The sequence below is a fragment of the Rhincodon typus genome, chromosome 21 (assembly GCF_021869965.1).
Source record: "Rhincodon typus isolate 14 chromosome 21, sRhiTyp1.1, whole genome shotgun sequence".
NCBI lineage: Eukaryota > Metazoa > Chordata > Chondrichthyes > Orectolobiformes > Rhincodontidae > Rhincodon > Rhincodon typus.
The window spans coordinates 18,842,434-18,858,773 of record NC_063352.1 but is presented as its reverse complement, the minus strand read 5'-3'; the positions used below and the strand labels follow the sequence as shown (position 1 = coordinate 18,858,773).

At 39.1% G+C, this 16,340-nt stretch overlaps 1 protein-coding gene across 3 annotated transcripts; it reads right to left on the bottom strand.

Annotated features, from left to right (window-relative positions):
• Positions 1-3,422: 3,422 nt before the first annotated feature.
• On the bottom strand, positions 3,423-8,177 carry LOC109919016 (parvalbumin alpha-like). Of its 3 annotated transcripts, none has more exons than XM_048609518.1 (5): positions 8,091-8,177; positions 7,016-7,080; positions 6,437-6,566; positions 4,655-4,764; positions 3,423-3,662 (listed from the first exon to the last, which is right to left on the bottom strand). In XM_048609518.1, exons 2-5 carry the CDS (start codon positions 7,077-7,079, stop codon positions 3,637-3,639), a joined length of 330 nt encoding a protein of 109 aa, XP_048465475.1. In that variant the 5' UTR covers position 7,080; positions 8,091-8,177; the 3' UTR covers positions 3,423-3,636. The 3 variants fall into 3 exon arrangements, with proteins under 3 accessions (XP_048465475.1, XP_020374562.1, XP_048465476.1); XM_020518973.2 differs by lacking the exon at positions 8,091-8,177 and adding an exon at positions 7,629-7,758; XM_048609519.1 differs by lacking the exon at positions 8,091-8,177 and adding an exon at positions 7,629-7,758 and having other exon boundaries at positions 6,437-6,563.
• Positions 8,178-16,340: the final 8,163 nt, after the last annotated feature.

Genomic DNA, 16,340 nt, shown 5'->3' with positions numbered 1-16,340 from the left:
CCGCATCCCAAAACCAGTCCAGCTCGTCCCTGCCTCCCTAACCTGTTCTTCCTCCCACCTATCCCCTCCTCCCACCTCAAGCCGCACCTCCATCTCCTACCGACCAACCTCATCCCGCCCCCTTGACCTGTCCGTCCTCCCTGGACTGACCTATCCCCTTCCTAACTCCCTACCTACACTCACCTTTACTGGCTCCATCCCCGCCTCTTCGACCTGTTTGTTTCCTCTCCACCTATCCTCTCCTCTATCCCTCTTCTATCCGCCTCCCACTCTCTCCCTATTTATTTCGGAACCCCCTTCCCCTCCCCCTTTTCTGATGAAGGGTCTAGGCCCGAAACGTCAGCCTCTCTGCTCCTATGATGCTGCTTGGCCTGCTGTGTTCATCCAGCCCTGCACCTTGTTGTCTCTCATCCCTCTTGTTGTTTCAGTCAAGCTGATCCTCAATCTTCTACACTGTCCTTGAAAGATATCCAATTTTCATACTTGTGCTACATCTGTTAATGGTTAATGAGTGCCAGTCATACAAAACTCATCATTTTGGCTCCAAATTCTGTTTGATGAAAGTGATCACCTGAACTATTAATCCATATTGTGTTTTGACTTCTGACCACTGAGCTGTGTAATTCCACCTTCTGTTGATTTATATTTCGAATTTTGGTAAGACAAAGTAGGGCAGGACTTATGCAGTTAATGGTAGGGGCCTGGGCAGTATTGTTAAGCAGAGAGAACTAGGGATGCAGGGACACAGTTCCTTGAAAGTGGCATCACAGGTAGACAGGTTGGTAAAGAAGGCGTCTAGCATTCTTGTCTTCATCAGTCAGAGCATTGAGTACAGGAGTTGGGACGTCAATGGTTGTGCAAGACATTGGTAAGGACACATTTGGAGTACTGCATACGGTTCTGGTCACCCTGCTATAGGAAGGATATTATTAAACTAGAAAGGGTGAAAAAAAATTTACAAGGATGTTACTGAGACTGAAAGGTTTGAGTTATAAGGAGAGGCTGGATAGGCAAGCCCTTCTTTCCCTGGAGCCTAGGAAGCTGAATGGTGATTTTATAGAGGTTCATAAAATCATGAAGGGCAGAGATAAGATGGATATCCGAGGTCTTTTCCCCAGCATAGCGGAGTCCAAAACTAGAGGGCAACATGTTTAAGGTGAAAGGTTTAAAAGGGACCCGAGGGGCAACTTTTTCACACAGCGGGTGGTGCCTATATGCAATGAGCTGCCAGAGGAAGTGGTGGAGCTGGGTACAATTACAACATTTAAAAGACATTTGGTCAGGTACATGGAAAGGAAACGTTTCAAAGGATATGGGCCAAATGTAGATAAATGGGACTAGTTTGGTTTGGAAACCTGGTTGGCATGGACGGGTTGGGCCAAAGGGCCTATGTCTGTGCTGTTTCACCCTATGATTCTATGAGTTCTTGGTAGGTATTCTGCAGAAACCATTGCCAGGGTGTGGTGGATTGGGGTGATGGGAACAACTGACTTCAACATCCTGGGCTGGAAGGATAGGGGGAAATAAAAACTGGCCAGCATTCATGCTACTGACCTCTGCTGGAAGACTATAATGGATGTGAGGTCAGATCAAGATCAGCTGTGATGCCTCACAGTTCATGGGTGAAAAATTAATTATTTAAAGAGATACTAATTCTGCTGCCTTGAATTCATCCTTTGAAAACTTTATCACCTTTCAAATTTCCTGCTTCTGAATTATTCATATAAGAAATGACAGACTAGAATCCCTACAGTGTGAGAACAGGCCCTTCAGCCCAACAAGTCCACACGACCCTCAGAGCATCCCCCCCAAACCTACCTAATCTACACAACGGGCAATTTAGCATGGCCAATTCACCTAATCTGCACATCTTTGGAGCACCCAGAGAAAACCCACACAGACACGGGGAGAATGTGCAAACTCCACACAGACAGTCGCCCGAGGGTGGAATCGAACCCGGGTCCCTGGCACTATGATGCAGTGTGCTAACCACTGAGCCACCATGTCACCCCAAGCCACCCTGCTGCCCCGTTTTTGGAACAAAGAATAAAGATCTCTTCTTCCTGATTATGTTATTCTAAGCTCCACTTTAGTCATTATTTTGTGCCATGCTTTCTATTGAATGATTCATTATCTTACTGCCTTTTGCATCTGTAGTCTTGAAAAGAGCTGAAAAATGGTAGGTGACATCTAAAATTGGCATTGAGCCCTTGATGTCAATTATTACACCAATGGATATCATGCTACAACCAGAAGACTAGCCACGAGCAATACCTCAAGAGATCAGGTAGTTTTAGATACAAGTGTGATTGTGCAGAAAGAACTTGCATTTACCTGCTGGATTATTGCATCCTCAGGATGTCCCATAGGGCTTGACATTCAATGAGGTACTCTTTGAAGTGCAATTGCCGTTTATACTTTGTGACTATTAAATTATGACCAAGTGTTTTCACTTGCATTTACTATGTTTAGATTAGGGATCCTAATGTCTGCATCTTTGTGTTCTTAAATACTAGATTTAAAGTAAAAAGTATTCTGTGGTGTTATGTGCCAAACAAAGCGAGAAAAAACAAACACCAACAACTTTGCTAAATGGAAACAAGGGAAGGGACCACCTGAACCTCTGCACTCCAAGAGGAGAGGTGACAAAAGTCTGTGACAGTTGCTAAATTCTTAGCCTTCCTTGCTTTCCTCCTTGGCAGTTAGTATGAGCCATTAGCAATTCTTGCTGATCAGGCATTCAGAGTTTCATCTAATAAAGCTGGCAGAGAGAAGGAACTAAACCATTCAGAATGCCAGTTAGATAATCAATGGGACATAACAGAGGAATGAAATCCTTAGATAGGGTGGTGAAGCAATGGGTAATCAGATTCAAGATCAGCGTTTCCAAGTTATACATCTATCTCTGATTTAACTTGGGAATGACTTTGACAATGGGATCCTCAACCTGTTGGGGGAGGGGGAGAGGTGATGGTGAATTTTCAAACTCATACTGCTGTGTTCTTACCCATCTTTATTTTTGCAAGAGCAAACTATTCATTCCTTTCTTGATTTCAACTTCTAATGAAAACTTAAAAAATGTACAATAAATCAGTGGGGAGGCAAAAATTTTTACATGTACTGCTCTAGTCCCTATGCTAGTGTTTATATGTTTTATCTTGTTTCAATAACCACAGTGATTAAAATTAGTTGCTTTGATTTCAACCTTTTGTTCATTCAAACCATTGGGAATATGCACCTCTAATCTTCCATTCATTTAAAGCTATTTAAAATTGAAGAAATGCTTTCAAATCTTCCCAAACACATCAGTAAAAAGAGACACGACATTCCAATTCATCCAAAGGACACAAGTAAAACAGCTGAAGAAGTTATTTTCAATAGTGATCTTTATTATTTTGTGAATTTAGCAATTTGAGGCTCTTTCCACAATTAATATATCGAACAATAAATATCAATTAAACTGCACAGAAAATGCCCCGTTAAAAAGTTCCAACAAAGGAAACAACATTTAGACATTTATTCACGCCATTCAACTGTATCAAAATGTATAAATAAAAATGCATTTGCTATGTGTGATGATAGTAAAGGTGTCTGAACTGCTCAGCACTGAGAGAGTGGCCTTTTCTTTTAGCTTCTTTATGCTTTGACCATGTTCTTGAACTCTGGAACATAAACAAAAGATTTCAGAATGAAGGTGCTTAACTAATAAAATTATATTTTCATTGAAACTTTACAAGTACAAAGTTTGAATTTGTCCTAAACTATTTGATCAATATGAAGCATTGGCTTTTCAATAATTGAAGCTTTTGAATACACTCCATATTCATTTCCTGGTGTTGTGCTGGGTTGACCCAGATTTGATCCCTGGAATGGCTGGGAGCAGGGAGAAGGGAGGGAGGAGTGAGGAAGGTGTATTGATGACCTTGCAGTCTTAATCTGTACCCCTCAGTTAGGGGCTCCTATGTTCAACCACTATTTAGTAGTCTTTACTGGTAAATTCAAATTTTTCTACTTACTCAAGCAAACCATTGACAATGAAGCATATGATATTGATGGTAGTGATGGCTTACAAGGTAGACACTAAAAGATTATTTCCCTTGGCTGGGGCATCCAGAACATGGTTTCAGGACAATGGATTGATCATTTATGATTAAGATGAGGATGAATTTACTTGCTCAGAGTGATATGAATCTTTTGAATTGAAACCCCAGAGGGTTATGGCTATCCCATAATTGAATACATTCAGGATAGAGACCAAAAAGACTTTAGATATGTCAGAAAATCAAGGGATATGGCCCTTAGGATGTGATAAATTGAGTGGAGGTACAAGATCAGCCATAATCACACTGAACAGTGGAGCAACCCTGAGAGGATGGATGATCAACTCCTGTTCCTATTTTTATGTTCTTTTGTTCTTAAAACTGAAATAACTAGCTGACAGCTAAAATGTAATAAGGTGACTGAGAAACAGGCCATAAATCAAAAATCAGTAACTTCAGGGCGTGAAGATTACATAAATGTAAAGCGCTAAAAAAAAATTACCTTAGCTAAGATAAAACAGAAAGGAATCTAGTATACCACACCGTGATATATAAATTTTACTCATTATTAAAATTCTGCAGCAAAATATGTTCTGTTAAAGGGCTTAACACACCATCAACTCCGATCTTGCCATCATGATCACTGTCTCCAGCAGTAAGGAACACATTGGTCTCAGTGTCATTCAGTTCCCGTGCACTTTTAGAAAAGCTCTGAAGGAACAGTCTAAAACCAAGAAAAACAACAAAGTCAGTCACTGAAGTGTGACAGTTAGCTACAAATCAAAAGCAATGGACTGGGTGTACCCTGAGATTAAAGATTAAAGATACATGCATTTTTATTGCTACACATTTATCATAAATATGATATTAATGGATCATAAACAGGATGGCACACAAAATTAGTGTTTGAAATAGTCAGACATTTTTCACATACAATCAATTTGAAGCCATTTGTATTGTGCACACTTCTTCAAAATGTAGTCCTTTCCGTGTCTCATTTTATTATTAACACACCCTCAAGTGAGCAATACCACAGGACATCTGCTAGTGATGGACAGAAGTACCAAGGTACACCAGGTGTCATTTGTCAGAAGCAGTGCTTCAAATAATTTCCAAACAAAAGTACAACCAATCATCAGGGGAATACCCCCAGAAGTATTCATAATTTATCTTAGGAAATTTTAACTGCAATTATTCTCTGATTGTTTCAAATTTAGGGTGAAGCAATTTTTAAAATAATAAATTGAAAAAAGTTCTCAATCTCTATTACTGCTTTCATTTTACCAACATTTATTTGTTTCATTCGACATCTGCAAGAATATAGGCAGACACAGCATAAAACATAAAGCTGGTGTAGCCAACAGTGTAACAATTTGCATGGCCTCCCACTGCCTTGCAGCAAGTAAGCAGCGACAAAAGCTATTATGAGCTTCATCTCCTATTTGCCTATCCAGGAATTGTTATGAATGAAAACTAAAGTGTCTTGTGACTAAATGTTTCCCCAAATTTAGAGATTACACAAACTAAGTTATACATAACACAAAAATAGAAAGTGGTGGAAAAACTCAGCAAGTCTGGCAGCAACAATGGAGAAAGAAACAAAGCCTAATATCACTTTTCTTCTAAGCTTTTGTATCCCTGATTTGATCGAAGCTTTCAAGCTTTCAATATATTAAAAGGAACAGAAAGGATAGAGAGAGTGAGAAACTATTTTGCTAACTGTGGTGTCCAGGACTAGATGGCATTGCTTAAAACTTAATGCCAGACCTCTCAAGAGTCAGGGTGGAAACATTTCTACATACAAAAGGGTAGCATAAGTTTGGAACTCCATTCTGCAAACAACAATTCATTCTAATTCAATGATTTTGAAACTGACATTGATTTTTGTTAATCATCTGATGATATTAAGGATGTTTGTGGAAAAGTCAGTTATGTGTTAGGTTACACATCATGCTATGATCTCAATGAATGGCAGAACAGGCTCGTGGGATTAAATGACCTCCTCCAGTTCCTATGTTCGCTTCCTATTATCATTTTGCCTTAATATTAGCAAATACCTTTAGGAGTGAATAAAAAAGTGATGAGGCCATCTCCATTTCAAAAAGAAATGGAGACTAAAGAATAAAGAAATGGAATATGTTGTGTAATTCACCCAAGCAAGAACAAGGTCATAAACGTATAGAAAATGAATCTCAACTATATGTATGTGTGTTCCAAGACATTCAAATGCTCTGGTCGCAATGTCAGGACCTGAGGCAAGGTACCTGTGTGTGTATGTGTACTTGTGTGTGCGAGAGATATATATCAGATGCACAGATATGATGAGATGAGCAATGAGTATTCAATATGCAATCTATCAATAGACACTGTTTAGCAAAATAAAAGTGGATTCCTACTTCAGCTCATCCACTTCAATGTACCCACTCTGATCCTTGTCAAGGATGTTAAACACTTCAGCAAGCTCATCATCTGACTTCTTGATCAAGCCACTGGTTACGAAGAATGTCTTGTGATTGAATGCGCCTGCTATTGAGAGAGAGAGGAAAAAGTTGCAAGAGAAAGATATGACCAAAGAACCTCTTCCACCAACTAACAGCTGAATCCTCCTTTGCTACGGAACATTTGAAAGGAATCGATTTCCCTGTAGCATTAGCCCCACAATATCAGAAACGCTTCTCAAATTCAAGGTTTAACTGCTCTTAATTAACTGTTAACGTTTTGGGATGGCATATTTCCTATGAACTTGTTTAGACACTGACATACTTCAACTACAGGTATCTAAAGGATGAAATAAACTTTTTTTTAAACATGGGGTCAATTTCAGAATAAGGGACCCTCCCCCGCCCATGAAAATATTCTTGCTCATGTTGTTGAGAGTTTTCAATGTCTTTTTGAAAGAACATAGCTGACGAGGAACTGGAAACATTTCTTGGTGTCCAGATAAGATACTGCATAAGAAAAATCAAATACTTCACCGGCACATTCAGCCAGGGCTTTCTCGATGTCTTTAGTTTCCAGTACTGAGGTCATCGAAGCCATACTGGAAAATAACAATGAAAAGAATCAGTCACTCACTGCTTTCGCTTGTACATCCTCTATGAGCACAACAACATTTTCTCTATTTAATAAAAGACTCCTCTCTACACCTTCTTATTAAGTGTCCGGTTACGTTTTTATATGAGTGGGATTTGGCAGCACCATATCTCCACTTGCTGAGAGGATTTTTGCTGGATAGAGTCTTCTTTGTTCCAGCTTTCTTGGGCCGAGTGAGCAACTCTTTCTTTCAGTGAAGAGGAGATCGAAGAACGGACTCGTACCACTCCACCGTCTCCAGAGGATGGATGGTCAAATTTTGAAAGTTCCAATAATATGCACCGGCTTGCAGGGCTTCCCACCCCCAAGTGTCCAGCGTTAAATTAGTTCTGGCATTCCAAGGCAGCGAGAAGATCGCCTGAAGAAACAACGAAGACTCGAAACAAGGGTATTATTCCCCCTCTTCTAGCGGCGGTTGGTTCCTTGTTGTTGCATGTGTTAATTTTTCCTTGAAGAGACGTGAAGGAAGATTGAGAGGAGTCTGGTACAACTCACCTGTTCGGTGGATCTTCTATCCTTTTCAAAGGCGAAACAGGAGGTGAGGAGAGCAAGTGCAGTGCACAGCTCTAATCCAAGCTGCTCTTTATATACCCTTCAATTTGCAAGACGTTTGCAGAATTGAAATTTCATCGTCATCACGGTTCCTTGAACACGGACCAGGGATCAGTGTCAAATGAACTTACCAGCTAATCATTTTCTTAAACCTATTTTTATCAGAACAGAATTTATATTTAATAATGATCAATAACATCACAACTCCAGTGATTATTCCCGAAACATAAGCGGGGCGGGGGTCTCTGTATTTTTGTAATTGTTGCAAGAATTTAAAAACTATGTTATTTCAAACGGGTAAACAAATCTTGATGAACTCAAACGGTACAAAAATTAGAAATAAATGTCTTTTGTGGGGTGGGGGCGACAAATTGGAATTTTCCTGCAGTACAAAAATTTACACACCTTTCATCTCAGAGGGAGATCGTTTTGCCCATCTTCTCCATGCACTATATTACCTGTCCTTTCTTCAAATTCTGCTTTGTAAATGCGATTAGTGTGATTGAGTTGGCTTAATCAGCAGTCAAATCGCTTTGTGGCTCTTCGTGACAATTTAATTGAAGTCATAGAACGATACTGCACAGAAAGAGACAACTTGTCCCATAGGTCCTTCTGTGAGCAATCCGATGAATTTTCTTTCTCGTGTAGCCTTGCAATTTTTCCATCCAGCCGTTATCTGATTTTTTTTTGTGAACTACTACTGAATCAGCTTCTACTTTTTAGTCAGCGCAATCCAGACCCCAATAATTGGATGTCAAAAAATCTCATCTCATTAAATTAAAACGGAAAGTGCTGGAAAACTCAGCAGGTCTGGCAGCATTTGTGGAGAGGGAAAGAAGAACTAACGTTTCCAGTCTGATACCACTTTTTCAGAACAAAGAAGATTCATATCTGACTCAAAATGTCAGTTCTGCTTCTCTCTGCACAGATGATGCCAGAACTGCTGAGTTTTTACAACATCTTCTGTTTTGTTTTTAAGATTTCCAGCATACAAAATATTTTCCTTTCATCTCACCCCTGGTTCTTTTACAGATGAACATAAATCTATACCCGTGGCCACTGACTCTTCCGCCAATGGAAACAGTTTCTCTTTATTTACAAAATACTTCATGATGTTGCAGGCTTCCATTAATCTTCCCTTAAACTTCCTTGTTCTGAGGTTATCAACGCTTTGAAACCTATCATTTCATACCAATCAGTTCTCAATTTATAAATCTTCAACTGACCTCCAGTCTCAACAAGCTTTTAGGGAAGAGATTTCTAATATTCTTTGTATGAAGAAATGCTTCCTGACATCACTCCTGAATGATCTGATTCTAATTTTAACATTACACCCCTTGTTTTGGACCTACCCCCAACAGGAAATAGCCTCTTTGTCTGCTCTGGAGGTCTTGTGGAGTTATGGATAGCATCCATGCCTCTGAACTAGGAGCTCTATTTTGATTTCTACCCAGGACCTGATGGCCGAGGAAGGTGCATCCATAAAATGGCTAAACAGGTTAGATGCCAACCTGCAAATCCTTCCAACAGATGCCAATGGTAAGAGTGGGAGAGATTCCAGGTCAGCCATATGAAGAAGAGAATTTTTGTTTAATTCTTTCATGGGATGTGTACATCACTGGCAAGGCCGGTATATTTTTCCCATCTCTAATTGCCCTTCTCTATGAATACAGTCACCTACTAGGCCATTTCAGAGGGCAGTTGAGTTAATTATATCATGGTGGATCTGGAGGCACATGTGGGCTAGACCAGGTAAGGAGGACAGAATTCCTCTCCTGAACCAGATGGGCTTTTATGACATTTGATGGTAGCTTCATGGTCACCATTACTAAGACTGGCTCCCACTAGCTGCCATGGTGTGATTTAAACCCACATCCCGACGTCATTAGTCTGGGTCTCTGGATTACTAGTCCAGTAATATTACTATTATAGGACCATTTCCTACCACCACTATCCACAGCTCCAGACTACAATATGCATGTTGCCACAGCAACCTCAGATTCTGAGTGAACTATAACACACTACATTTTCCCTATTGAACACCTTGAATTATTTTAAACACCCCAATTAGATCATCCCAATTGAATAGTGAGCACGAGTAAATGAGGGAGAAAACTGACTACTTAGATTGTAGACTGAAACAATACAAAAGAAGGCTTTGAAAGAGTAATTCAATTAATCACATGACTCTGCTTTTCTCCTTTTGCCCTGCAATTTCATTCCCTTCAAATGCTTATCCAATTATCTTTCGAAAATTATTCTCATTCAAATCTGCTTCAACTACTGCTCCAAGCAGTGCATTCCAAAGATTATTGTGTAATAAAAGTTTGCCTCAGCTCACCAGATGAGTGAGTCTATGTGGGAGAGAAACACTGTGTAGTCCAGTTTATATTTTGCAGATGTGTACTACTATTATGTAAATTTATTGTGACATGTCTGTCTGCTCTCTCTATTACTGCTTACAATCTCTCTTTCTTTAAAATCTTCATTCTTTATCAATTATATCACTCCTAGTCTGTTTAATTTCTCCAATTATTTGATTAAGATAACCTTCATTTCCACCCTCTCTCCCACCATTTCCAGGTCTAAGAGAGCAGGTTACATAGACAAGGCTTGTATTCCATTGAGCAGAGTTATTCTCACTAGGGCAGTTGAAGATTTCAAAACTGAGATTGATACATTGTTAGATAAAAGTATTGAAATATTAAAAGTTAATTAGATGGAGATAATATATGATTAACTGTCATCTGATTGGATGGTGGAACTAGCATCATGGGCCTGAATGGAATATTTCTGTTCCTAAATTGTGTAACTTCAATTTTGTAAATTTACTCTGATGTTTTTACTAATTTAGTTATCTTATCTTACCAGAAAATAAACAGTAATGCCAAACACTTACATATGGTTAAACAGATTTGCTGCCCCTTTGTATAATTATCAGTACAAATACACCTTGCATTATTTGATCCATAGAGTATAAAAATAAATTTGAGGATGTTCTTGTTACTGACAGCAACCACTAAAACCTTGGAATGATTGTTGGCAATTCATAGAGCACTGTTGTTTGCTGCTAGTTTAATTTAGACATTTAGACATAATATAGTCATAGTTCAGCATACTTTTTTTCTCTTAACATGGTATGCAATAACATATATTCTTCAGTATCAGTGGGTATCACTTTCACCTCAGGCTTAGAAGATCACATGTTTAACTCCATAGATTCAGGTACAAATTTTAGAGTGACACTCCTATGCATTACTGAGGTATTGCTACAATGTCAAGAGGTGCTAAGTCATGAAAACTTCTATCATAGGACAATACAGCATGAAAGGAGTCCATTGACTCTCTGCCAAATCTTAAACAGCAATGCTGTAGAAGTCTTAATTACCTGCTGTTTCTCCATATCCCTGCACTTTTTCTCTTCTAAGTATTTATTCAATTCTCTTTTGAAGGCTCTATTGAATCTAAATCCACTACCCTACTAAATCTCTTATTCTTTTCTGCTTCTAGGAAAACACTCCAGATTTTCTATTCTATTCTTGGACCTGTTCATTCCTGGAATCACTGTAGTAAAACTCTTCTATACAAATATAAACCTTCCTTTCTATAAATATGATCAAAAGCCATACGGTTTATGTAACACATTCACCCAACATCCATTCTCCTGTAGTGCGCTGAATTAATTAAATTGATCCCTATAGACAACAAGAATGTATCTACTTTCTTTTTGAATGTCCATAATAATCTATCAGCTATTTGGTCAATTTAACCTATATTTTAATTATTCTTTTTGCACACTGAACAAGTTTCCCAAATAATTTGTTTTCCTTTTACTGCAATCTGGCTCTGGAACTCAGGAAATGAAACAAAATTCACAAAATTGTGTCTACTCACAGTTCACCAACCCTAGTTACAATTTTAATGGTGTTAATGAATTCACAATATAAACTTTGTTTTCTGATTTTAACTTTTGGTCTGAAATGGGTGGTTAGTAGGGAAAGTCTGCTTGTTACCAATTATTCAACTGTTGTTGCTACCTTAATCCACTCTGCCAGATTAATACCAATATGAGGAAGTGAACAGTTTTACCCTGTGGTCCTTCTTTTCTTAACAAGAGCCCCACCTTGAAGCTGTAGGATGTGAAACCAGGAGGGAAGGATGGATTTGTGGTGTCAACTGTGGCCCAAGGTAACATTATTCACTTTTAAAGTGAATACATCATAGATTCAAATCCCAAGCCCAATACTTCAGTACTGAGGACTTTTAGATGAAATGTTAAATTAAGATCCCATCCATCAATTTATGAATTTATGCATAGCAATGTCAGATGTACACTAATGAGAAAATACCCAGAGATAATCCATTTTATTGAGGTTGAATAATACATATTCTTCAATCAGGTAACTAGAGAAAACGCCCCCTTCTTTGAAATCCATGGTGGCATCTTTTACATTCACCTGAGAGTGAAGATGAGGCCTCAATTTAACAGTTCATAATAATATACCTGGATAGAACAAAAGTGGATAATATAAATATAACTGTAAATAACTATGACTTTAATCATTCAGTGACTAACACAACTAGCACAACTAGTAAGTTGATGTACGTGGTATTGGAATAGGTTTGATGGAAGAGAAACTGTGGAGCAGGATGATGCTGGAACTGCATTACGAACTGACAGTCAATTCATGCTGTTATTATCCTCACAACATTCCCAACGTGGAGAAGGAATGAGAAATTCTGGTGATGCGCCAGAAGTAAGAGGCCTTTCTTTCTCAAAGAGGCAGTTGTGGTCATTATTGGCAGGGACTTAACAGGATGTTGGCAATGTGAAAGCTGGCAGATGCAGCTGAGCTGCTGATTTGTAGCATAATGTTCAGGCAGTGCAGTGTTGCCAAGAATTACTACAATTATCTGGTGACACGTAATGATTGAGCAGCATTGGAGTTCTAGGCTTACCGAGATAGAGATGATTATGGAAATGTCCTTTCTTGATTTATGATACAGACTATTTCTAAAGGAGCGAGCAAACTTTTGTGCAATTTGTCAATGTGTATATCCAAATAAGTTCAAATTAAATGATCAGTAAGATTTGTGCTATTGATTTTCTAATATTGCATGATTGTTGCTTTTAATAATATTGTTTCAAAATCCTCCATAAGAACATAAGATGTAGGAACAGGAGTAAACTATATGACTTCTTAATCCTATTCCACCTTTCAGTAAAATCATGGCTGACCTTTTGCATTAACTGCACTTTTTCATTCTGACCCCATGTCCTTTCATTTCATTTTTGCCCAAGAATCTATTGATTGCAGTTTTGAATATATTTTACGACTGACACAGCCACAGACCTCTGAGATAGAAAATTCCATATATCATCCCTCCTCATATCTGGAAAATCTTCCATCCCTAAAACTGGTTAATTTAATACCAGTGTTGAGTAAGGCTTTAGAAACAATATTCAGAGAAAAAAAATTAACAGGTACTTGGAGAGGTTTAACCAGCACAGATACATTTATATACATATTTCCACTTGCCACTTGTCAGCTCAAGCTGGATATTGTCTATATCTTGTTGCATTTGAACATGGACTGCTTCAGTATTTGAGGAGTCGTGAATGGTGCTGAACATTGTGCTATCATCAGCAAGCATCCCCACTTCTGACCTTATAATGGAGGGAAGGTCATTGATGAAACAGCTGAAGATGGTTGGGCCAAGGACAATACCTGGAGGAATTCCTACAGAGATGTCCTGGACCAGAGATGACTGATCTCCAATAACCACCACATTTTCCGATATGCCACGTATGACTTCAACCAGCGGAGAGTTTGTCCCCTGATTCCCAATGATTTCAATTCTGCTAGGGTTCCTTGAAGCCATACTCAGGTGAAAGTGGGCTTGATGTCAAAGGCTTTCACTCTCACTTCATCTCTTGAAGTCAGTCTGAACAAAGGCTGTAATGGGACAGAAGTAGTCCTGTTTGATAGCTTCACCAGGCTGAGACTTCATTTTTAGGTGTGCCTGCTGCTGCTCCTGGCATGCCCTCCTGCACTCTCTATTGAACCGGAGTTGATCCCTGGCTTAATGATAATAATTGAGTTGGAGATATGAATAGAAGAGAATAGAATAGAATAGTAATTTATTGTCACTTACAAAAAATACAAATGACAAGTGTTTAAGTCACCATACTCCTATGCCGGGCCAAGCAGTTGCAGATTGTGCTGGTATACAATTCTGCTGTTGTTGATGGCCTAGGGTGCCTCATGCAATGGATGTTGTTCATAACGATTTTAAGAAGGTATTTGACAAATCATGTAAATGGCTGGTTATCAAAATTTACGCTCATGAAATAGTTCAGTCAGTGTCAGCTTGGCTGAAAAAGAAACCTTAGGCTGAAAATGAGTCATAGTACATAGTAAAAACCAAAAGAACTGCGGATGCTGTAAATCAGGAACAAAAACAAAGTTGCTGGAAAAGCTCAGCAGGTCTGGCAGATCTGTGGAGGAGAAAACAGAGTTAACATTTCGGGTCCAGTGACCCATTCTCAGAACACATGGTACATAGTGGTGCTTTTGAGACTGCAGAATACTAGACAGTGACAATCCCCAAGGTGGTGCTTGGATTATATATGACATGAATATATATACATATTGTTATACACAAAAGACATGAATGTGGTGCAAAATTTCAAAATTTGCTAATGATACCGAACTTATGAGTGGGCAGACAGTGAGGATTGTATCGGACAATTGCAAAAGGACAAAGAAAGGCAAGCAGAGAGGGCATTTATCAATTAATACAGAATAATGTGAGGTAATGTAGTTTGGGAGAAGGGATAGGAAGAGGCAGTATACACTCAATGGTGTGATTCTAAAGGGTGTACATGGGCAGAGCATGAAAAGAGTTGCACACACAGATCTTTGAAGATAGCAATCCAGATTGAGACAGCAGCTAACAAAGCACATGATATTCATATATAGACTGATTGAGTATAAAGGCAATGAGGTTATGCTGAAGATTCATAAAGTTCTAATGTATTACGTCACATTCTGGTCACCATATTTGAGGAAGGGTGTGAGGGTCTTAAAGAGGGTGAAGATGTCTGATTTATCAGAATGTTACCAGGGCAAAAAGATTTTAGCTGCAATGTTAGATTGGAGAAGTTGGGGTTGTTTTCTTTGGGGCAAAGGAGCTTGAAAGAAGATTTGATAGAGGTGTGCAAAACAATGACAAGTTTAGATAGGGTAAACAAAAGGCAGCTATTTTGGTTGGGCTACCAGGATACAGCAAGGGAAGGGGTCTGACTGGATTACTCTGTAGACAGACTGCATTAATTCGATGGCCTCCTTCTGTGATGTTTTAACTCTATGACTATGAAAATCCGCAGAGATCTCTGTAATCATCTAGCTCCAGACTCTTGGCCATCCGTGTGCCCAACCCCGACTTTCATTGTCAGACCATTAGTAGCTGTGCAGTCAGGGCCACATCTCTGGTATGAGCTTCCTTAATATTTCTACCTCTTCAAAACTTTATGACATTATTAATTCCTTTAAGGTACTCCTTATGACTTGCCCTTTGATCAAAGAGTTTTGAGTCATTGCTCCTTATAGCTCCTTCTTTGGCTTGGTTAATTTTACTTTGTCTGTTTATGCTGCTGTGACATTTTTGGACATTGTATTGCGTTAAAAATGTTATAAATCATTGTTGAGTTGTAGTTAGTAGGAATAAAGAGGGAAGATTGCTCTTTGTTGAGACTGACACAACATAACTGACATGCAAAAGTTAACGGTTGACTGCAAAATAAAAGTTCTGATTAGGATTTCAGCTGTTAGAGTCATAGAATCATAGAGTCATACAGGTGTACAGCACAGAACCAGACCCAACTCATCCATGCTGAACAGATATCCTGAATTAATCTAGTCCCATTTCATTTGGCCCATATCCCTCTAAATCGTTCCTATTCATATACCAAGCCAGATATATTTTAAATGTTTTAATTGTACCAGACTTCACCACTTTCTCTGGCAGATTGTTCTATACACACATCACACTCTGTGTGAAAAAGTTGCCCCTCAGGACCCTTTTAAATCTTTGCCCTCTCACCTTATACTTACAACCTCTAATTTTGGACTCCACTACCCTGGGGAAAGGATCTAGGCTGTTCACCCTATCTATGAACCTCATGATTTCATAAACTTCTGTAAGGTCAGCCCTCAGCCTCCAATGCTATAGGGACAACGGGCCCAGCCTATTCAGCACCGCCCTATAGCACAAACCCTCCGAACCTGGCAACATCCTTGTAAATCTTTTCTGAACCCTTTCAAGTTTCACAACATCCTTCCGATAGTAGGGAGACCAGAACTGAACGCAATTTCCAAAAGTGGTCTAACCAATGTCCTGTACAGATGCAACATGACTTCCCAACTCCAATGGTCAGTGCACTGACCAATAAAGGCAAGCATATCAAATGCCTTCTTCACTATCCTGTCTACCTGCAACTCCACTTTCAACGAAATATAAACCTGCACTCCACTTTGTTCAGCAACACTCCCCAGCACCTTACCAGTCAGTGTAAAAATCCTGCCCTGATTTGCCTTTCTAAAATGCAGTACCTCACATTTATCTAAATTAAACTCCATCTGCCACTCCTCA